We start from the raw sequence: 23,753 nt of genomic DNA, 5'->3' as shown, positions 1-23,753 counted from the left end.
AATTAGTGAGATGAATCAACACAATGAATTCTCAAAAACCAGTAAAAGTGAATTGTTGGGAATATGCATGTAATAGCAGAGAGCAGCGGAGAAGGACACTCCACCTTTAAGTAGTGGTAAAATGATTGATCAGTTCATCATGTAAAAATGTTGTAACAGCAAAGCTACTGTTGAAGTTTGCACTTGACAGGAGTCCCTCAAAAAAACACTGGTTGACTTGTTTTCCTAGTTCAAGCAACGGAGTTATGGCACAGTGTTAGCTTTTGCATGATCTTGTGTAAAACAAAATAATAATAAAAATAGTCTAATGGGATTAGTACTTTGCTAAACCCATGACACTTATTGTGAATTATTCCTTTATCCACTGAAGGATTACTGCTTTTTTTTTCCTTTCTTGTTATATATTCCTTTTTTTTACTGGCAGTTCTATTCAGATATATTGGATAAAAATGTTTAAACTGTGCGTGCACACACCCTCTCTCCTCCCTCGTTCTCTCACATGTGCACAAAAATAACATTTTTCGTATTTCTTTGGTGATATACTTTACTGGATAATTTGTACTATATATGATGTACCTGTGCTGTATTATTTACTATCCATAGTTTTCATCTCTTTGTTAAATCCTTTCCTTTTTTTTTTTCATTTCCCACTCTTAATGTTCAGGAGTTACACCACAACACTAACATTTCAGTTAAAGTTCTTATTTTGCTATGAGTGAAAACAGTGTTTATTCTTCATCGTTTTGTAAGATTATGATATTTTGTTGATCTGCTACTTTACTTTGTCTAATCCAGTTTATAAACTGACAAGCCAGATAATTACAGATTATTACATAGTAAGGTGTTACGTTATTTATTGCTAAACGCTGATTGGAGCAAGTCAACATTCTATGGAAGCTCTGTTCTGAAGTGTATCATCTTACATCGCATTTAGTTCCTCTACTATTTTCTTACTAAAATAAAATAAAAAATCTTTCAAAAATGTAATCTTCAAAAAGTAATAGAGAATTTGTTCTCATTTATATCGTCTGCTAATAAATGTTTCCTACTTGAATGATATTCCTGTTCCTGTAGCAGTATATAAAATTAATTTCTGTATGTGAAAGGTGACTGTAAATATTTGGAGATAGTCATAGGTTCACATACTGCACAAGCAACTATAGAAATGACTAGGTTTTCAGAATAATGTTCTTTTTTATGAAAATAAATTTTGGTTGTGCTTTTTTTTTTTTAATAGAGATAGATTAGGGCTTCATATTTCTAAAGAAGATGCATCAAAAGCTTAAATGTTTTTTGATTTTTGCAAATATCGATTGTGGCTAGGCTAATAATATCTTAAATAATCTTCTTTAAGTCTTTTTATTATTTCAGAATTTAGTCTCTGACACTAGTGTTTTTATTACATGTCACAATCTGAATTCATGTGGGAAATCAGTTTTTCAAACTGATTGTATCTTTAAGGTTTTGGAGAAGAGAAGGCTCCAAGGAGACCTCATTGTGGCTTTCCAATACTTGAAGGGAGCGTATAAACAGGAGTGGGAATGATTGTTCACGAGGGTGGATAGCAATAGGACAAGGGGGAATGGTTTTAAACTGAGACAGGGGAGATTTAGGTTAGATACTAGGAGGAAGTTTTTCACACAGAGGGTGGTGACGCACTGGAACAGGTTGCCCAGGGAGGTTGTGGATGTCCCGTCCCTGGAGGTATTCAAAGCATGACTGGACATGGCTCTGGGCAGCCTGGTCTACTGGTTGGCAACCCTGCACTCTGCAGGAGGGTTGAAACTAGATGATCTTTGAGGTCCTTTTCAACCCAGGCCATTCTATGATTCCATGGTTTTTATGTGGGGCAACACTGAATCTTCTGAAGGATCATTTGCTGAGATTTTTTAAAAGATATGATCTTACCAGTCACCAGAATTACTTTCTGCCTTGTATTATTATTAGCTAGAAGTATTGTTGATTGATAAATCCAAAAAAAAAAACAAAAAAAAAAACAACCAAAAAAAAAACCTGAGCGTTCGCATACATTTAAGATTTTATGGTCTTCTTTTCAGGGATGAGGGAAATACTAGCACGTAATTTGATCAATGAGTTAAAATGAATTTACAATTTATTGTTCTGTGTTAGTGAAAATATCTGAATTCCCATGATATTATTTATTTCACTTCTTTATTGCATAAGTATTTTCATCAACCTGGCAATAATTTATTACTTTGAATATTTAGTTTTGTGCTTAAGTAGAGTTTCAGTTAGGTAAGCTTTCTAAATAGGGAGAAGACAACCAAGATGGATTGAACAACAAGGTACCTGCTTAGTGGAAGGCCACCAGTTCTTTTGAGGAAGAAAGTACCATGCTAAACAGCACAGTAAGTAAAGTACTACAAAAATAAAATTTAGGTTATGATTGTTTCATACTGGTCTGTAAAGTGTGTGACTGCAAATACTTTAGCATATAAAATGCAAAATTTCCTCTTTGATTTGTTCAACATTTCCACTGATTTCAATAATTACATGCCTTCACCAAGGGAAGACTTGTTTTAAGTTATCTATGTCAGAGATGGTTTTTCATTGGACTACAGTTTATTGGACTAGATTATATTTACAGTTGTTTTTCTGTGCAAAACAAATGTTGTCCATCCACTTTTTGCTTAGTGAATGTTTCCACTTAAGTTTGTAGAGAACTCAATCTGAAAACTAGGATTGAAGATTTGAGATAAACATTTGTACTCAGTAAAATTAAAAAAGAACAGTAGGTACATATAGTCATCTTTTTATTGTTAAAGTACTTGATTGTATTGAAAACATTATGACATAAAATTCCTATCAAAGTTTTCATTCTTTGTGTCTGTCTACCTCTGAGGAAATCTGTTTGGTGAAATAAGACAGTTATGAAGTGTTTTGCTTTTTTCCTTTTGAAGAAATAATGCCTCAGCTGGTATAGAAACTGTCATTTAACAACAGTCATGTTAGCTGGTCCTGAAGTAATGTAACTTTTTAAGAAGCAAGTTATTAATTTTGAACTGTTTCAGCTATATTCAAAATGTCAATACAGACACATAGTTTTACCGTAAAAATGCTGTATATTCTGAAGAAAAAAAAATATGTGATCTGGTGTTAGCTTTTGCCTCAGAACAGAAGTAATGATTGATGATGGATTAGTCATTTACATATAGCTCATCTGTGTTTTACTTCTGATCTTGTCGATCTTAAAAGAGCTATGAATTTTATTGAGACTGGTGATGCACTTACAACCTGTTTGAAAATCTGCAAAACATCGAAGCTCTTTAATAACAAAATACTTTGTATTTCCTTGTGTCAGCAAATTTTCTAAACATACTTTCTGTTTGATTGCTTCAGTCCTGCTGTGCAGTTTATATGGCTCTAAGGCATTAATTTTTATAGGAACTTTAAGTAAACTGGAAAATGCATTATAAAAATATACTTTTTTTAGTTTAGTCATATTTCTTCCTTCTGTGCTGTGATAAGCTGCAGTGCTTATTTTATTCGGACTTTCATTGGTGTTATTATTTGCTGTCAGTTGACAGTTGAACTGTCATGTACTGTATTACTGAAAATGAATTCCTTCGTATGTTAGTAGGTCTGATACCTAAGTAATAGCTACAGATCACCTTTCTTCCACATCTTCTTTATATCTCAGTTACCCAACTATATTTTCTTTCAGAGATGGTGCAATTGATACATATCAAATTCATTGGAGAGCAGTCGTTCTCAATTTGTATTTAACTTTGTAATTGCTGTCCCTATTTCAGACCTGAAGGAGGGCATTTGTTTTGATTTTTTTTCCAGTTATATTTTATTAGATGAATTAGTATATTAACCCTATTTACAAACCTTACTCCTAGATTCTGTGTCTACACCTCAAGTCTTTGTGTATGATATTAATGAAAAAAGAGAAGGTAAAAAAAAAAAAATGAAGAGTAGTAGTATGTTAGGGAAAAAAAACGTAATTTACTACCAATCTAAGTAACTTTACAACTGTTATTTAATGCATAATCTTGAGTCAATAGATTTTTGAAAGTTATTGGGAATGTAACTATTGGAAATTTTTGTATGAGTGAGAAGTTCATGTTAGGCAACAGTAGATTTTTTTTTTTATCCCAATTAAGCAATCAGCTTATCCTTGTGCTTATCTTGTGGTGAGCTGAGTGAGTTTGAGAAAAAAAGATTGCAAACTAGTAGTAAAATGGCCTCATCAGTTGTCCACTGTAGTTTCACTTGTACTGTTTAGTCTTCACTGGATTTACTTCTTTAGGACTAAAAGGAAGTATATATAGTCTTTGTCTGAGGGGAGTGAGAGAGGTTGCTGCAGTAAGATGATACAGACACCAATTATCTTCAGGGACACCAAGCTACTGAGTATGAAGCTGGGCCAATGGATTGCAAGGCTGTTAACAAGGGACTTAAGCCTCCAATACCATAGGGCCCTGCACTGGTGTTGTGATAGGTGCTGTACGGTAATTGCATCATCTGAGGATGCGTTGATGGTTTCACCATGCTACTTGCTAGCAAAGTTGTCATCATCTTCTATCTGGAAGAAATGAAACCAAATGTGACACACTGGCTATTGGACCTCAGAACAAATAGGATGCTAAAACTTTCCAAGGTGACGGAAAGAGAAAAGGTTGTTAAATGATAAGAAATGAAGTTTATTTTGTTGATTTTGCTTTGCCCAATAAACTTAAGGGTAAAACATTCAAAACTCTAATGTGGAGAAAGAAAATGCCATATGCTAACTATTTTAATGCAGGCTACCAAGGAACTTTCAGAGTTGAATATTTTTCTTACTCCTTATCTAGGATGTGCTGATTGGTTTTAAGAGGAAATGTCTATCTTCCATTACCTTACCATATATTTTGATATATTGTGACTGTTTTGTCCGAAATATGTGCTTTATTTTTTTTTTAAAATCTGTATGGATTTGGGAATCAGAAATGTCACCTTTTGTAAAAGATTTCTAAACATTAATGTAATTTTCACTATTTATAGAAAGGCATGTTTTGACTTTCCTTAAGAAACTAGAATCGTAGATGACCTGAATGTGGAAATGGACAGGAACTCATCTGAATAACAGAAAGATACAATTTAGATCTTAAGTGTAGTTAAATTTTTCCCTCAATGTCATTCATGTTATTTGCTATAGCACTGTTGTTTTTTATTTAGTGTGTGTGTTTTATAGTACTCATGTTTCCTTTACAATGTAAGCAGGCAACCAAATGGAATCTTTCCAGTTGATCCCATTCCTTTTCAGGGTACAGCATATCAACTTTTAAGTTTCTTTTACTGACTGAAATCTCAAGTATGAGATCTCAATTTTCTGAAATATATTATTCTATCGTTTATTTGTATTTACTAGCTTTGGCTAGTACGTGTCTTTTAACCTTGGAAATACCATTAACTGGGGCCTAGTAGCACTTCTGTCATCATGTAAATGTATGGAATTGCTTTCTTGGGAGTACCCATTAACTCTGAAGCTGACAAGTCAATGATCAATCCATAGATTCTAACATATGTTTCTGTAAATGGGACTTCATGAATATTCAATTTTATTTTCAACTAATCAATATTAGTTACTGGAAGAAACTTTTATTCTTAATTTGGATATGTGCAGATCCTAGTGACTGATTGCTAGGATGTAGATGTTATCTTCATCAAATAGAATAATGAACATTAGCTAGTGTCTATTCTAGCAGTTGAACTGTATAACTTATATTACTGTATTAAAATTCACATTAATAATTATAATAATACATCAGATCAAAATTTTACCTTACAGTACCTTTCGTATGCGCTATTGGTACCCTGGTGTTTATATTCTTGGTCACCTATTCCATGCCATCTTCAGTGTGCACATGCTGCATACTCTTAAGATTGTAGTTTTCAAGTAGTAGGAAGATGAAGGAAAGAATATAAATGTTATTACAGTTCTAAGAATTTTTATTATAATTAACTTTTATCTTCATGAAGAAAATAAATCTGTCAGTATGGTACATCCTGAGAGTTAAAAGATTTTAATATCCAGTATTACAGCATTCATGGAGGTAAAGTACAGTGAGCTATAGCAGCCTCCTGAAAAGGGAGAAAAATCTCCAAAAAACATGTGTTTTTACAATAAAGCTTAATGAGAATCATCACCATAGCCATACAGAGAGAGGAAATATCATCTTATTGTAAGATGAGGAACTGAATCTTTACCAAACTGTGGTGTTAAAACCAATCCTTAGAGGATAGGGAGATATTTATAGTTTGATTATTTCTTTCCCTTTGTTATGAAACCACATCATATCTTTAGCTTTGATGCTGGGTGTGACATTGCTTTTACAGACAGTCAGTGATTCTTATCAACATTCAAGTAGAATTTAAACTGTATGGAAGAATACAGTGCAGTGGTACCTTGAGTAACTCTTAAGACAAGTTGATGTAAATAAGTATATTCATTGTGTCACTTTTATTATTAAGAAGGCAAAAGGGAGCAGAGCATTAATGAAGCAAAGGTGGCAGGAAATCTGCATGGATGAGCAAGAAGCTCATGGAAGAACTCAAATGGAAGAAGAAAGTTTACAGAATGTGGGAAAAGGGTCTATCCGCTTGAGAGGAATATAGGAATATTGTCAGGGCATGCAGGGATGCGACAAGAAAGGCTAAGGCTCACCTGGAAATAAATCTGAAGGAGGTCAAGGACAACAAGAGCGGCTTTTTGTTCATGGTGCTAGATTTTCTGATGTGCTCTGGTCTGTCTGTATCTGTATTACAGAGCTAGGACTAAATAAATTAAAAGTTACCACTGAAAGTTTACAATACAACATCATAAATATTAGTAATCAACATATCTGTAACTGTAGTCTACAATCTATAGTTTGGTATGTGTTGATAATTTGTTTGGATCAATGAATTTTGACCAACATAAAGCACCAGTAACATTTCATTTTGATTTACCTATACAATTTTGAGCTAATTATCCATCTGGGAAGTTTTTTAGTAGCTTTATTTTAACACTTTTTTTCTACATACAGTGCGGAGCATTGTCTTCTTTGGTCCAGCTTAAGTTGGTATGTTTTTTTTTCAGTTTATTGATAAATTTCAGGTATACGTTCTTCAAGAAGTACAATTTTATGGATTTATCCTGGAGTTCAAGACAGTGATATGTGATTTGAAAGCTTAAGATTTCCACAGATTTATAGTATTGGAACAGACGTCTTTGGACTATAACTTAATCTTTATTTAATTAATTCAGACAACTTTGTCAACTGTTAAGTTTTTTAGAAACAGTGTGTTGTAGTGAATATTGAAACTATTGAAAATTATATGAGCATTTTTTCATGTTATTGAAGATAATTTTTGCTTTCCTTTAATTTTCACTTTTTGCACTTCATGCTTCCTACTAAGCTCAAAATTCCCATAGCAGGATAGTTTCTGAGATAAGGAGTGGAGAAAGAAGAAACACTCAAGATATGGAAAAGAAAATAGATAGTAGGTCATAGTTTCTGGAAGAAAAAGGAAAAGCATCTAATTCTGTCATGGGGATTATTGCACTGAAAAGAAGTAATGAGTTTCAAAAATTTGCAAAAAAAAAAGGTGTTTTGATTAGTTACAGAGATGTCTTCCTGTACTGGGGATTGGGGGTAACCTCCAAGATTTCTGGGTTGGGAGGGGGGGAAATACATCAGTCTTCTGTGTTATTTCAGGTCTGACTGGAGTAAAAGAATGTATGCAATAATAATAAAAAAAAGATATCGAGCTGAATCTATAATCACATAGGTATATAGGACAGTAAGGTGAGCAGACTGATGAAGTGGCACTTTAAATCCTTATTATCAGAAAGAAACCAAGGAAATTACAACTGAAGCAGTTGGACAGCATATCTAAGTGAATGATGACTACATTAAAGATAATATGGCTCTCAGCCCTCTTTTCAAAATAGAGGAAAAAAAAAACCTGAAACAAACTATGTTTGAAGTCAGTACTCACCAGTCTAAAACTAATCTATTAAGTGAGAAAAGAGAATTATAATATTTCAGGATTTATTTTTTTTTTTGCAATATCACAGAAGCATTGGATCAAAAACAATATCAAGATTTTTTTAAAAAAAAGATAAAGGCTTTTGATATTAAGAAAATAAGTTAATCTAGCTCTACTTCATTACATGCCTATGACATCATGATGTCAAAGAGTTATTATCAGCTCCTACCCAAATAGTCTCCTAAAAGATGAAAAGTAGAACTCACAGTTCATTAAGCTTAAATACTTCAAAATAAAATTCAGCAGTTTCACTGAAGAAGAGGAGGCTTCTGAAAAGGTCTTAAGGCAAAGAGTAATTAAATAGTTTTAAAACTATTTCTTAAGTCACAGCACAAATATATGAAGAACAAAGAAAGCAAAAGACATGATTTTGAACATGTCACTGATATGACTGCTGAATTAGTAAGTTACGAAAGTCCCTCATGCGATCCTTATCTCAAAGAGATCTGCCTTGAGTATGGTGCAGATTGATTTAGCACTCTGCAGCAGTATTGTATGGATTAAAGATACTACATATGAGCTCCAGTATCAGAAACAGCTATATTCAATTTGTAGAAATGGTAGTAGGAACCCACAAATTTGAAAGGCCAAAGTTTTTTGTTTAAATATTTCATATGTTCTCATCAAAATTAATGCGTTTCCATGCAAACTTGGTAAATCTCAATAATATATAGTGTGTCTTCTAGCTGTAATGGAATTATTAAAAACAGCATAATCAAATTTTATGATTATCCCTTTAAGATGTGAGAATTTATTTTTCCAAGAAAAAGATGCAAATGGGCAGTAAATTTAGGTGGTTATGGAGATAGAAGCAAAGCATTTGGACAATGTAGATGACTACAGAAAAATTTGTGTATTAATCCTGCATTTGCGAATATGAAAAGCATTTCAAGAAAAATATATGAAAGTAATAGCATCACAGCCTATGGAAAACATTCCTGAACTTCAACAGTCACTAAGTCACTTTCAGTTTCTGTGAAGACATATTCTGTGAGACCTTCTTATCATATGCATCCCAGCATTTTGCATCCTGACATGAGACAGAATTGGCTCTTTTTCACCTAGCAAAATTTTATTATAAATTTTACCTAGATGCAATGCAGTTAAGGAGGGTTGTTAAAACCTTTTTAACTGCATACAATTGGATTTAGATAACTATTCCTTTTTCTAATGAGCATCCTCTAGTGAAGGAATGATTTGAGTTTAGGATCAAAGAAAGCCATCGATTTGTTTTTCTTGTAAAAAGACAGATGTCTTAGCAGGTTGATACATAACATCATCAGCAAGATTGGCAACAAAAGAAAGAAAATAACTGCTATACGAAGGAAGAAATATTGAGTCATCTCCTAACCAATAGCCTTTTTTTTGCTACTATTTTTTTCCAGTAATATCTTATGCAATCATTTGTAATAGATTTGAATCTGAAAGGACTGAATAAATTAGACGAGTAGAAAAATATTCACACAGATGAAACTTTACACTCAAACCAGATATTGGCAACTTACATATATATTCACACACACACCCAGAACTGTTGGACTAATATGTATAGGGTTTCTGTGTTTGTCTCTAATGATAACAAAGGAGTAAGTAGTGAAGTGCTAGACTGGCTTTAAATTAACTAGACAGAAAGCACAAAGATAACTCCAAGTATCAGGAGAAAAAAAAAACAGATAGAGGCAGAAGTCCTGTGTAGAAAATACATGTATTGCTTTGAGTGCAGATGCTAGGATATTAAGGTTCTCATAAAAACATTAGAATCTTCATTCTTAAGTATGCTTTTTCATATTCCATTCTTTAATGTAGTTCTCCAGTAGGCAAATGTATACAGGGCTGTAAGACACTGGGGCTCTGAAAGCACAGAACTGTGCCTTTTACTCAGTATGGGGTAAATGATTAAAGGTAATCCCTCTTTCCCCTTCCTGCCCCCTTTGCTTTTTTTTTAATGTTCCTTTTCCATCTCTTCTGGTGCAGCCAAGGCAAATTCAGAGTAAAACAGTACACATCTATATCAAGCTCTTTAGTCGGCATCAAAAGTGCACTTTCATTTACTGTCCCCTTTTCACATCGCAGAACCATCTAAAGGAATACCTGTTTCATTATTGGGTTGCTGTTGTTTGTTGTTTTTTGTAATAAAACTAAATCAAGAGATACTATGAGTGCTCGCAATGTGCATTTGCTGCTAGTAGATAATCAGTTCACTGGGAAAGGCCATAGCTGATCAGTTAAATAGATGCAGTATGGAGACTGTGTCCTTAGCACTAACGTTCATTTCACAGATCTGCTTCTGTTAAGTTACACTGTAGATAGTTTGATGTCAAGCACAGCCTTGTTGAAAAGATTCATAAACACTTCATTAGCAATGAAGTCAGTCTAAGTATTCTCCCTGCCATTTGTTTCTATCTTGCCTCAGCTCTTGAATCACTTTAGGTTTGCTGCAAAACGTCCTCATCTAGTCTGAAAGTACCTCCTACAATGGTTTCTTGCTTCTTTGGAAAACCCTACACGAAATTACGTGGGAAAGACTGATCTAATATGGAGATGTAAATAAGATGCAGAGAATGTTAATAAAAGTTTAACTATAGGCTGCTTCATTCAACGCTGCTGCTGAAAGAAATGGCTGAAAGTTATGACCTAAAAGTTACATTCATGTGGAGTTTAGAGGTTACAGAGGTAAAGTTGCAGCATTAAAATGCTTTGCATTTAAAATAGAATCAAAACAAAATAATTATGACATGATGTTCACATTAAGCAGTTGACTATTTTGATTGACTTTTTTGCAGAGGAAAGGAGCTAGCAAAATAGTTCAACTTTTGAAATCCTTATAATTCCAGGCACTGAGATATAACAACTAGTACAGAGCATTCAGTTTTCAAAGACCGTAGAATCTTTGAATGGCTTGAGTTAGAAGGGATGTTAAAGATCATGTAGTTCGAATCTTGCTCTGAATGCAGTGGGAATATTAATTTGTAGCACATGTTAAATAATAGTGTTGTAACACCTTTCTAATCAGGAATTACTTCATCCATTACTGGCATGGCAACTATTTAATGGTGCACCACTATGTAGAACTTTAGGATAGGAAACTGTTAACAGTGGCAGGCAACTGAAGCATGAGACAGAATTTAAAAAGGGAGAATGCAAATTCTGATTTGGTGCGTTCTTGTGACCATGATGTTAAGAATTAAGATGAAGTGTTCTTCAGACATTCTAGAATGTTCTGTCATGACCAAGGCAAATTTCATGGCTCTGTTATCTTTTTTGAAAAGCCCAAGCATTTTTAGACAGTGTTCCCATCTGGAGCAAGGAGGAAATTCTGTATTTTTAATTTTTACTTGACATGGAGATTAGCTTATTCACACAATTCTAATAGGTGTTAAATGTGGTAGTGTTATTTTAAGTATGTTGAAAAATGCTGTCATAGGTTCTATCTTATCATCTTACTTATTATTTAATTTCTAACTACCATGAAATGGTCATTCTGTCTCCCACACTTTCAGCAACGGTGGTGGCATTCCAAGTCTAATTAACCTTTTCAGTACTTTCTCCACCAAAAACAATTTAAACAGTAATGTGAATACTTTCCTGGCAGTTCAGAGCATTAAAGTGGATCAGTGCTGGATCAGGCAAACATAAAAATCAGTGTTTCTGAAAGGACAGATGGTACAGGTCAACTTGGAAGGGAGGGCAGGTCTTTGGCCATTTAGAAGAGTGAGAAGAGAGATTTCTCTATTATGGTCTTGTTTTTATTCACTTTCCTAGATATCCTCTGTTAGGATCACAATATTAAATTAGGATGCTAGGTGTATTCCAGCATGAACCTTCATATGTGTGTGTGATGAAAGTGCAAAATAGGCCATTAACTTGCATATAATTTTAATTTTTTCCTGTAATTTTAATATTTACTTTGAACTATGCACAAAATTTCTATGATAATGTTTATGACCATTATAAAGAACTAAAGATTACAGAGATCAGAAAAGGTAAATTGTAACTACATTATGTAATTTAAGCAAAAAATTAAATCTTTTCATTTTGTTTCCTAGCAAAGGGCATTCTTATAACTTGCAGTACGTAGACCCTACAGCAGGTTGATTTGGCATCCAGAAATATATATGCAGCCATAAAGAATGCGACGACAGTGAGCAGTGCAGAACACTAGGAAGGTATAATGAAAGGAAAAGAGCTGACGCTGAGGATATGACGTTTTACATGTTATAGGGATTTCCTTCATTTTGACTGACTGTTGTCTGAAAAGATTCCAGTTCATTCTCTTACAAACTGCTTCACTATGTGAACCCAGAGCACCATAATTGGGGATGATCATGAGGTTCACTTCCAAAACACACTTGTGATACTGGCTGAAACATTTATGCAAATGTTGACATAATTAATTTATATTTTTTCTAAACATCAGAATGTGAAAGAAAGAATATCCACAATCAGGAAAAAAACTCCCAGATTAAGTGGAAAGCATTGTGAGACAAATAAAGAAAATGAAACAACAAAGATAAAAACTGCATTCATCTGCAGACTGACAGGAGAGAAAGAAATACATTAATAGTTGTCACTTGTCTGTCTTCTTCCTTTATGTTAAGGGAGGTTGCTTGGGAAACATAAGGAGAGAAATTGAAATGGCATGAAATACTCTACTCACTATAGAATGGAGATGGACAAGAGGTGGAGAACCTTCTGAGGACAGAGCGATGTACAGATCTTTGTAATACAGACCAGTTCTGGTTTATCTAAACATCTTATCTTTTTCCCAATCAAAGATAGCATTTCTGAGGTGATGAAATAGAGTAATTCTGTATGCAGCTTTTGACTTCCTTTCAGTAGTGTCTCAAGGCAATAATGAGATACAATATCTTTGTACAAAATCACATCTGATTTTTCTTTCAAGTTCTGGTGCTTTAGAAGTATTTGTAATGTTTGCTGACCTCTATCAAAAGTTTCATTTGTGGGTCTTAAAATTGATTTCTCACATTTTGACTTTTGAAGCTATGAGATGTGCTTTGATCTGTTGTCCAGATTTGTGCAGTAGCCCCAGAAGCAAGATTTCAAGCATTAGATGTGGCACCATTTAAAGCACATCAAGAGTGGCACATGTGAAGAAAACTCTCCCAAGTTTCTTTTTGTGTATATAAAGCTTTTGTCTGATACACATTGATAGACTATGCTCTTTTGATATTGCGTGCTTGTGATATTGATATTAAATAAAAGGAATTTATATGGAACTCTCCATATCTGTTGGGACGTCTTTCTATGCCTCTACTATTATTTGAAGTTTCTTATCTGATTTTGGATATGTCTGCATAGCAAAATCAAAACATGATTGAAGCATATATTATCTACCTACAGCATCTAATCAAATTAGGATCAATAAATGAAGACGTAGCTGAACAGGCTTTGCTGCTTATTGTCAGTCAGGGTAGGCTCTCTTGGGGATGCCCAGTGCAGATTGTAATTGTTAACTCTGGTCAAGTTTTTTGTTTCCAAGTCTTCACTATTACTAATGCTATTAATTATTATTACTATTGCTTATATTTAGTAGAGAGAGCTGTAGATATGTCACAAATAGAAACCAACTATAATAACACAGCTGTTCTGCTGTGTTGGTAGGTAACTGTGTGCTGGTTAATATGATGGGCTTCTATGTGGTACAAGTGCCAAACCACTTAAGGTACATATGTGCTTGCTAACTCCAAAACCAGAAACTGTAGCACATGACTTTAGCACCTAGTTTTTCTCCCGAACATGAGTTGTTATTAAGCAGTGTTGTGCAGCTGCCTTGTTGGACAAGTTAAAAGCTTTATCATGCTATATGGATGAGGACCTTCCCACTGCGAGTTCTCGTAAAGCTTTGCCCGTCAACATAGCACTGTATATGCTAGGTATATTATATGATCTTTATTTTTGCTAGCTTGAGTATTTTTTCATTACATGGTGCAATTTATTTGACTTAATGTATCATACATTTTACTTGAAGTTTATATTAAGATTTGACACTGTCTTCAATAACATCCTTGTAGGTAAACTTAGGAAGTGTGGGATAGATGAGTGGACAGTGAGGTGGAATGAGAACTGACTGACTGGCAGAGCTCAGAGGGTTGTGATTAGTGGCACAGTCTAGTTGGAAGTCTATATCTAGCAGTGTTCCTCAGAGTTTGGTGCTGGCTGTGGTCTTGTTCAACATCATCAGTGAGCTGGATGAAGGGATAGAATGCATCCTCAGCAAGTCTTCTGATGATACAAAGCTGGGATTGACTGACACACTAGAAGGCTGTGCTGCTGTTCAGCAAGACCTGGACAGGCTGGAGAGAATGTTGACATTTCCTGTGGGGAAGTGAATGAGTTGCTTGTGGGACTATGCTGCATTAGCCAAGTGGAATGTTAGTTTAACAGCAGGACAAGAGAAGAATGAGGCTAAGACCCTGACAGTTGAGTAATACACAAACATTTTGTGAATGAAATTGTGTTTATGTCTGCCCTAAGACAGCAGTGTGTAGCAGTAGACTCCATTCCATATATGCAGCAAAATTTCATACAAATGCATTTTTCAGTTTGGATACAAAGAAATAAGATTTGTTATTTTATTTTTGAAAAACTATCTCACTTGATAATGCAGTATTATATTTTTGGGGAAGACTGCAAACATGGTTTAGGCAAGAGAGTTGAGTGGTCATATGAATTCTGATCCCTATAGCTTCAAAAAGAAGTATTATAAACTAATTTTGTGTGAGTAAAAACCACAAAAAGATCAGTTTCAATTCCAGTCTTCTGATAAGGAAGTTAACTAAGAACTGGAATTTTCATTCTTCCTATTGTCATCTAAATGCATTAAGCTGGATTAATCAATGGATTTAACTATTACATTTGACTATGAGAAAGGTGGTCATATTTTTTAAAATATATGAATGGTTATTTAAAAACAGAAAGATCTCAGTCTATTCTAGGAAGTACATCTTTTTATTTTTCACACAGCTCTTGAACAATTATTGACTACTTCTTGGAGTACTACGACCTACGTCTGCATAGGCAGATGGAAAACTGAGTCCAATTAATTTTTGATGCTCAATATAAATTCAACACCATTCCTTGAAGAAGCAGTCACCCATTTCTTCCTGTCATACTCAGTGCTGCTCCTTCCTTTGTGCTATCCAAATTGTTCACATAACTTCCCAGTAAACAACTAATACTTAACAAATCAACATAACAGAAGAAAGTAAACAAAAAAAAAAGAACATACAAACATCTTTGTTTCTGATATGGTCCTCTGAATATCTAAGTAAAAGCTTGTGTTTTTTAATGGAAGCAGTGGATTGTGATAGCATCCAATGGAGCGTTTGATGGAGGGCAAGACATCTCAGTGTCAGTGACAATTTCTGTCTGGCTTCAGCTGCCCATGAAACTACAGCACCAGTTTTCAAGAAAATCTCGTCATCCTAGGCAGGTACATACTTAGGCCCCTGAGTATGCATCATTTGATTCTCACTTAGAAATTTTGGCAATTTGAGTCTTAGATAATTAATTACTATTTAAAACTGACTTCAGATAGTTTTTGTTAACATTTTCCTAGAGTGCCATTGCTGACATCTAAGAATGCAACCTGATAAAATGGCTTAAAATGACCATGAGTCAATGAAAAAAATACGATCTTTTTCCTTTCTTTTTTAATGGCTTATAGTTTTTATGTTGTCATATAGTTCAGTGGCATTACAATAAATTAGTTTTGCAATTATCAAATTGTTTAACTTCTCTTTGGCATTTAATGAACCTCAGTAGCTGTTTATTGCTTCATATACTTTGCCATCATGAATATTAGCCTTTAATTAACTGGAACTCTAGTCTTAGTCTTTCTAACTACATTGCAATGAAATATTTTTATTAGGTTGATGAAGATAGTATTTGTTACTGCTTTCTCCAATAAACTTTCGGAATGATTTTTTTTTTAGTCAGTAATTTTAACAGTATAAATGTAGGAAGACTAAACTAGTTATCAAAAGTAAGGACATGATATATTTTTGTATTTTTACTAAGAAACATAAAATTGCATAGAAGCCTCACTTGGGAGGGTCCTTTGAAAAGCATCTTGTCCAACCTTCTGTTGAAAGCTGAGTCTCCCTGTCAAGCTAAATCTTTAGATTTTCAGAGATTTTCCACCACTTCTGGGCAATCTATTTCAATGATTTTTTTTCAGAATTACCTTTGAAGCGACTTGCATCTGTTGCCTCTTTTTCTGTGCAAGAGAATACCACCATTTTACTAACTGCCTTTTAGGAATTGGAAGGCTGTGATTAGATCTACCCTAAGCCTTCTCTTCTCTGGGTTGAACACACCCAGTTTCTTGAACCTTTTGTCAAGACCTCTAGACCTCTAATCATGTTTACATGATTTGGAAGACACACTCATTTTTGTCATGAACTGAGAGGACCAAAACTGTAAACAGCATTCCAACTGTGTAACCAATTGTCAAGGAGAGTGGAACTCCTTTATCTGCTGACTGTACTCCTACCAATGCAATATTGGGCTCAGTTTGCCTTCATTGCTCTTGAAGTACAGCTAACTCAAGTTTAGTGCTGTCCATGTGAATTCCCATGTGTTTCTCAACAAAGCTACATCCCAACTGGTCAGACCCCAGTCAGCTTGCACTGCTGTTTGGGATCTATCTCATGTGAAAGACATATTTCTGCAACTCTTGGTCCTAGTCAGTGAAGGTCTCTCTGTGTGGTTACTATTTCTTCTGGTGTATAGTGCCTCTTCTCCAACTCTGATGTCATCAGCAGAGTTGATAAGTGACCATTCAGTCCTATCATCCAGATTCTTTATAAATAAATTCAGTTTAGACTCAACGCCCAACCCAGAGGAAATCCATTTTTGACCAGCTGCCCATAAGCCAGTAAAAGTCTTCTCCTGAAAGTTATAGCTGTAACTTTTCTGTAAGATTTTGAAAAGCATGATACATGCAAGTAGCATGGTAAACAAGATTATTTCAACTGTCACCAGGATCAATAGAACGTATCCCTTCAATTTCTGTATTTTTCCTTAAAATATAGGGAAATTGTTGCAGTTAAGAATGTGCTAATTAGTTGTACATGACAAAATGCTAAATCTGCGTGAGGTAAAGAGATGTTAGGAATGGTCAGCCACATGTTAGAAAATATTTTTCAACAATCAACTATTTTGATAATCATGTCTTCACTATTAAAAGCAAAAAATACATAAAGTTGACTTTTTCTCCTGAAGAAATTGACTGATCTAAAGATTTTGCAACACTTTCTCACTGTGTTTACTATGCTCCAGATTTTAATTGTTGTTCTTTTATTAGTTTTAATAGCTACTGATTCAAATCTGTGATCAGAATTCTTGCACTGCGATTGTCTGCAAATAGAGAAGAAAAGGAAGCCTGATCTCCAAATACTATATAAAATCCAAGTGTAGCAAAATAAGTATATAAAATAAATGCAGATAGAACAGGAATTATAAAAAAAATGAATTATATGCATTTAGTTTTCATCAAGCAAACTGTTGTGAATGGCCCAAAGATAGGTCTTTTAATAAATTAGGGAACATTTTTCAGAATACCAAATATGATAATAATGGTGTCCCTGGTTATAAATGTGGGAAGGAAAGGAAACTGTTTGCAAAAGGGAAACAGTATTTGTTCCATGTAGGTTTTCCAGCAACTATCTCATAATATACTTTGATCTAATGCAAACACAAGGAACAAGTTGCTTCCAGAAAACATCTTTAAGACAAAGGAAAAAACAACATCTCTCTATTTAGAGTGTTTCCAAGTATTTGGTTTATCACTGCTTCTCTAGTTATATACACTAGTTGGCTGTACAATAATTATGAGATGTATAAGATAGGTAAGAAACACTGTATTGAAATGGAAGGCAATAATGGCATGTCATGTTGAAATGAGAGCTGTGACAACAGATGAAGGTTATTATTGAAACTTTTTAGGAAGTTTTAGGGCTTACCTAATTTAATATTTTCATTAGTGATCTAGACAAAAAATAGGATTATATAATGAAATCTATAGTTTGATACTATGTTTGGGGTAGTTATTAAAATAGATTAAGATTAGAGTTAAGATAGAAGTAGAAACCTTTCAGAACTGGTGTGGCAGAAGTGAAGTTAAATATAATAGTACCAAGTACAGGGTAATGCACTTAAAATTAATGATAATAAATTGTTATTAACATAGGCCTCATCTATAGTGAAAGATAGTTGCTGTTCTTAATCAAAGGATAACTATAAGATGCCATTCTATTGTTACTGTGGGAGACTAAATATAATGATAGGAGGTCTACCAGAAAGACTTTTTTTATCTAAGTTGTGTGAAATGGTACTACCAACTGTGTTTCTCATCACTGATGCTGTGGATTTGGTAGGCTTGAATATTATTTCTCTTTTATCAGCTTTTCTAGCTACACCTTGGATGCACAGAAACTTCAAGAAGTCACACCACTGAATTTGTACAAGGTGTTCCATAAATCCATGAGTTGCTGCATGAATACATAACCACTTTTTGTTTCAGATTTTTCACTTAATGGATTGTTTTCATGCTCTGTACTCTTACTGCAGGAAACAATGGAAAATCAGTCCCTATTCATCCTCTCTGTGAAGCAATGATTTGCTTTTATTTCTTCTTAGTAATCATTTTCCTGACATTATTTTTGTGTAAAAGCCGTTCTGTAACTTCAGTCATTGTCCTCCTCTGAAACTCTTTTAATTGTACCATATCTTTTTTGTTGTTGTTTTGGTTTGCTTTTTTGAGTTGGCAGATGAGAGTAGGCATACTATTTAAAATGTGATTTCTAACCATTGAAGTAAGGATAACATGAAACAGCATTTCAGCAGTAAAAATTTCTGGTCAATTTTTTAACACTTTATATAGTACAGAAATATTAGAGGAATAATAGAAGAATGTATTTGATGACCAAGATCTTTTTATTCTTCTAATTTCTTTGTTCCTGAATGAAGAATAGGAAGAAGTTGAATTAATACAAACTTGTCTACAAGAAAATTTGCAAAAGTGCAGTAGATAAAAGTTCATACCAAAACTGCTAACATTAATTAGGAAGAATAATTTTTGTTTTCGGATAAGATGTAGTTGGGATTGCATTTTCTACCTTTAATGATGATAGTCTGCCAAAAATAATTAAGATTGTAGCTCATGTAAGGAAGACAACATATTCTTTATCAATAATGTAAGTTAACATTTAATTAGAACAGTGACTCCTAATACTTTATGGAAACACACGTCTTAAATAATGTGTGAAGATCACACCAATATTGGAAAATACGTGGAAGGAGCACATCTGTTTGAAGTGCTTTTCTCAGAGTGTTATGCTCTACTGCTGCAGATGTGTTTACTAAGCAGTATTACAGCTATGCATATCAAATCTATTTTCACTGGGCATGGTCTATCTGTGATAGCACTATGCAGCAGTATGTCACAGTTTAGAAGCCCTAGTTTAAGCAGTTTGCACTAAAGTACAGTATATGCATATCACTGGTTAATCACACTGTATCAGTCTTATGAGTAGTAAAAAATGGCAAAATATGTTGGAGGAAAAAAATTGCAAAGTCAAATTTTGATCTTAGTTGCCACAGTTAAATTACAGAATAGCACAAGTGAAGCAAAGAATGTTACATGCTTGTATTCTGTTCACTGAAACACTGAATGTACTGCTAGAAACTAACATCAAGGTCATTGAAGACATAGAAACCTGTAATGAGACGATCAGAACAATACAAAATACTGGGTATGAGTTACGATCCTTGAAGCGCTTGCCTTTTTTTGAAAATGACGCTTTCTATATTATAAAAGGCAGCAAGTCACAATGGTATTTTTGAAGAAAGAGATATGGAGAGAATTGTAGGCAGCCCTTATCTCAGACGTGGCTATTAAAAAAAAAAAAAAAAAAAAAACGGACAAGAATTTCTCAGGGAATAATCGTCAAGGGCATTTGAGATTAGTTTAGCTCTCTTAGTCTCTTCTAGCATTTGAGATTAGCTTTGTTAATTAGCTTAAACAATAGATTTCTTATAAGTACTTGAAATTCTGTTATCTTTGTGCCAGTTTTCAGTTACTGTTACTACTAATTTTGACTGAGAAAAAAGTTCCTGTGTGGACGTTTTAGAATTGGACTGTCATTCAATCACTCAGGCTACACGATATATTGACCAGACATAACAAAGGAACAAAGTGGAGCTGAATCAGATTTCTTCTTCCAAGGCAACAAAGGCAGAGAGGAGTGATTTAGAAGACTCTTCCATTTCTTCTAGGCTTCAGCCATTGATTATAGAATCATAGAATCCTTAGAGTTGAAAGGGACCTCTGAAGGCCATCTAGTCCAATTCCCCTGCAATGAACAGGGACATCCACAGCTAGATCAGGTTGCCCAGGGCCTGATCCAGCCTTACCTTGAAAGTCTCCAGGGACAGGACATCAACCACATCACTGGGCAACCTGTTCTAGTGCCTCACCACCCTCACTGTAAAATATTTTTTCCTTATATCTAACCTAAATCTACCCTCTTTGAGCTTGAAACCATTTCCCCTTGTTCTATCACCACTGCTTAAGAGTCTGTCCCCATCTTTCCTGTAGCTCACCTTTAGATACTGAAAGGCCAGTACTGAGGGGCTGGAAGTAATATGAAAGCCATATCCAGAGAAACTGAAGAAAGGATCTAGTGAAGTAGGTCAAAGGAAGACAATGGTAAGACAAGACAGCTATATTGGATGGAAACCAAGCCAAATGACTTCTATAAAGAAACAATTAGAAGAATATTTCTCAAGACAAATGCTTAATTTTCCAATAACTTCTATTTTATTATGTAAATGTATGTTTGATGTTTTAGTCTTAAAAATACTGCAGGAACTGAGGTGGCCACAAAGAAATACAATGTTTATATGAGAGAGACTGAAATTGGTAAGCAAACAAAAAGAAACAGGTAGTGAAACTTGTAGAGAAGAAAACTGTAATTTGGGAAATCAATGAGGTTTTTTATTTGTTTCTATGTTAAGCCATATAAGTTTTTTCTAAAAATGTATTATCATGGAATTATGGTAGATTTTGTTTTTTTCTGTTTTAAGGTAAGGGGGCCCCCACTTGCAGGAGCATTTAAAGAGAGACCAACAAAGCCCACAGCATTTCGCAAGTTTTATGAACGAGGAGACTTCCCCATTGCTCTTGATCATGATACAAAAGGGAACAAAATAGCATGGAAGGTAAGTCATGGCACAGCTGTGGCAGCCAGCTGACCTTATTGAAGTGACATCTCTAATTGTCAAAAAAAGTTGACTTGTAAGTAAACAAACTGAAGTAATTTCTTAGAAAATGGAAGATGGTGGGGAAGCTGTTACAAAAAAGCTCTTGGTTCAGCTGTCTACTTTGGCTAACAATTAAATTATATGCTGCAAAAAGGAAGATGACAGAGTTGCTTTGCCTTAGAGAATTGCCTCCTGACCAATTCATCTCTCTTTTTATGAGGACCTGGCAATGCAGCCTATTTCAGGCAGTCCATCAAATGATGGAAGTGGTTGGTTTCGCTGAGCAGCAGCCATTTATCTACCCCAGATTTCACCTTCCTGCAGGACACTTCCAAATAGAAGCTTTAATTACCTAAATGGATAGGTCAAGATTGCCTGCTCCCTGAAAATGCAGAGCAGAATACAAACGAAGGCAGATTCTTATTCCACAGCTGTACTCTCAGTCTACAGCATATGTCAGACAGCGTAATCGCTGTCATACGTGCCCCTGTTAGAGGCTGACCTCCACTGCTGAAACCATTACAGCTACGACATTTCTCTGACAAAAGGTTAATTGGCTTCAAAATAAATGTATTGCCTAATGACTCCATTCTAATGCAGCTGTGTTTTTCTCTAAAAGGCTTCGTGATGTTATTTGTAAAACTTGCCAATCTTCTAAGTAACTACTGCAGACTTTTAAATTTAATTTTAAAAATGAATGCTGATCTTTAACCTGCTCCTACTATTTAATTATTTTTTTTACCATGAATTATTATTTTTGGTGTTGTTTATTGAACTAGGATAAGATTTCACTGGAAGCAATGATAGTTACAGAAATTGAACATGGTACACATGAAAAAATACATCAGATTTAGAGAATATTTAAATTTTTTCATGTAGAGAAAATGATAAAAAATTTAAATGTATAGCTTTGTTAATTCAACAAAACGGTAAGAATTTTGAAGTCTCATAACAGATTCTGCTGCTAATGATGTCAACAGGATTAGCCCTATACTGTAGTAAGTGGCACTGTATGATTTGTTAGTAGCTAGGATTTAAGATAGCTTTTTAGTGTATTTAAGTATATAAGAGGGATTTGTACTGTGAGAAAGTACTGTTAACAATAACAATACTAAATTAGCACAAGGAACAATTAATAGTTCTTGCAGCAAAACCTTACCCTAATCAGAATGAAATTCCATTGCAGAGGTTCCTTAGACAACCTTAGTCATGACCTTTCCAGATTAAAATTCATGGGTTTACAGTTTAAGTTTTCACTCCATTTTTTCATCACCTAGTAAGAGTGATGATTTGCAAATATATGCAAAAATCTGTAGAATACAGTTTTTTTTTTTCCTGAAGCATTATAATCTCTAATTTCTCAAAATCAGACTGATAGATACATTTAACCTCATTTTAACAGGCATTGGTGCACATACTTGCATTATAAGGATTAACATTCCACTTGATGATGCTACTGGCTACTTAGTTGACTTCTTGCTAACTAACTTTCTACGAGCCTTCCAACTAAAGCCATCTAGAATAAGTGTTTCTTCCCTGATCTGACAGTTTGAATTGTTTGAAGATATACTTACTACCTTAAGACAATCATAGTTCAGAATCTCTGGTGAAAGACCCAGCAGGAATTTTTTCTGATTGCAATTTGTAATCTTACCACTCCAGTATCTCCCTAATATCCACCTAACACACTAAAACATTGTCACGTAGCTAGTGAGACCTTGGGCTCTTTTGTCATGCAACAGTTATCTTTGGTATTGCTATTTATCTTCTTTCAAAACAAATTATCACTACTTCAGCATACATCCAAGAAGGCAGCGTAATAGTGCACTGTTCCATTCTTATATCATCAGCATGGCAGGGCCCAAGCTTATTTCCCTTATCCTAATCCACTTGATTTACTCACAGATCAATCTAGACTGAGTTTTGTGACAGGCACTCAAGAAAACAATACTGAGATAGCAGAATTTCTTGAGGCCGTTGTTTAATTTGGCATGCAACCATCATTGATTATTGTGCATCTTAAGTAGATGTAGAAGGCAAATAGGAGTTTTTTAGCTCAAACTTTAGGTTAGATAGCTTCTAACCTAACTTCTGTCCTACACGCTTCTGCTAGGGGCTGAGAATGTTGTTCATCATTAGTTACTATTTTAAGATGCAGATAAAGTAAATGTCTGTATTTTTTACTTGCTTCAAGGACATGAAAATAATCAAAATAGCTAACATACATCTAATGGCTCATTTTCTCTGATTCATCATATTTATTTGTAAGCCTGATTAAATCATTCTAGAAATATATTTTACTCCATACTGCTTAAATTCATAAAGAAAAAAAAGATTTTACTAATATGTCTAGGAAAATTTTTAAAAATCTTGTCTAAATTATATGTGTAAGAGTTAGATTGTTCTAGTTAAAGGATAAAAGGAAG

General features: G+C 34.3%; 1 protein-coding gene across 1 annotated transcript in view; it reads left to right on the top strand.

Annotated features, from left to right (window-relative positions):
• Nucleotides 1-23,753, top strand: part of PACRG (parkin coregulated) — a 206,884-nt gene that overhangs the window by 25,553 nt on the left and 157,578 nt on the right. Inside the window, exon 3 of the mRNA XM_021391069.1 lies at nt 21,151-21,285. Coding sequence (XP_021246744.1) covers nt 21,151-21,285 — 135 coding nt within the window. The remainder of the gene's footprint in view (nt 1-21,150; nt 21,286-23,753) is intronic.

The sequence above is a fragment of the Numida meleagris genome, chromosome 3, assembly GCF_002078875.1.
Source record: "Numida meleagris isolate 19003 breed g44 Domestic line chromosome 3, NumMel1.0, whole genome shotgun sequence".
NCBI lineage: Eukaryota > Metazoa > Chordata > Aves > Galliformes > Numididae > Numida > Numida meleagris.
Note: the sequence above shows the minus strand (reverse complement) of the source record. Positions and strands in the feature narration are given on the sequence as shown.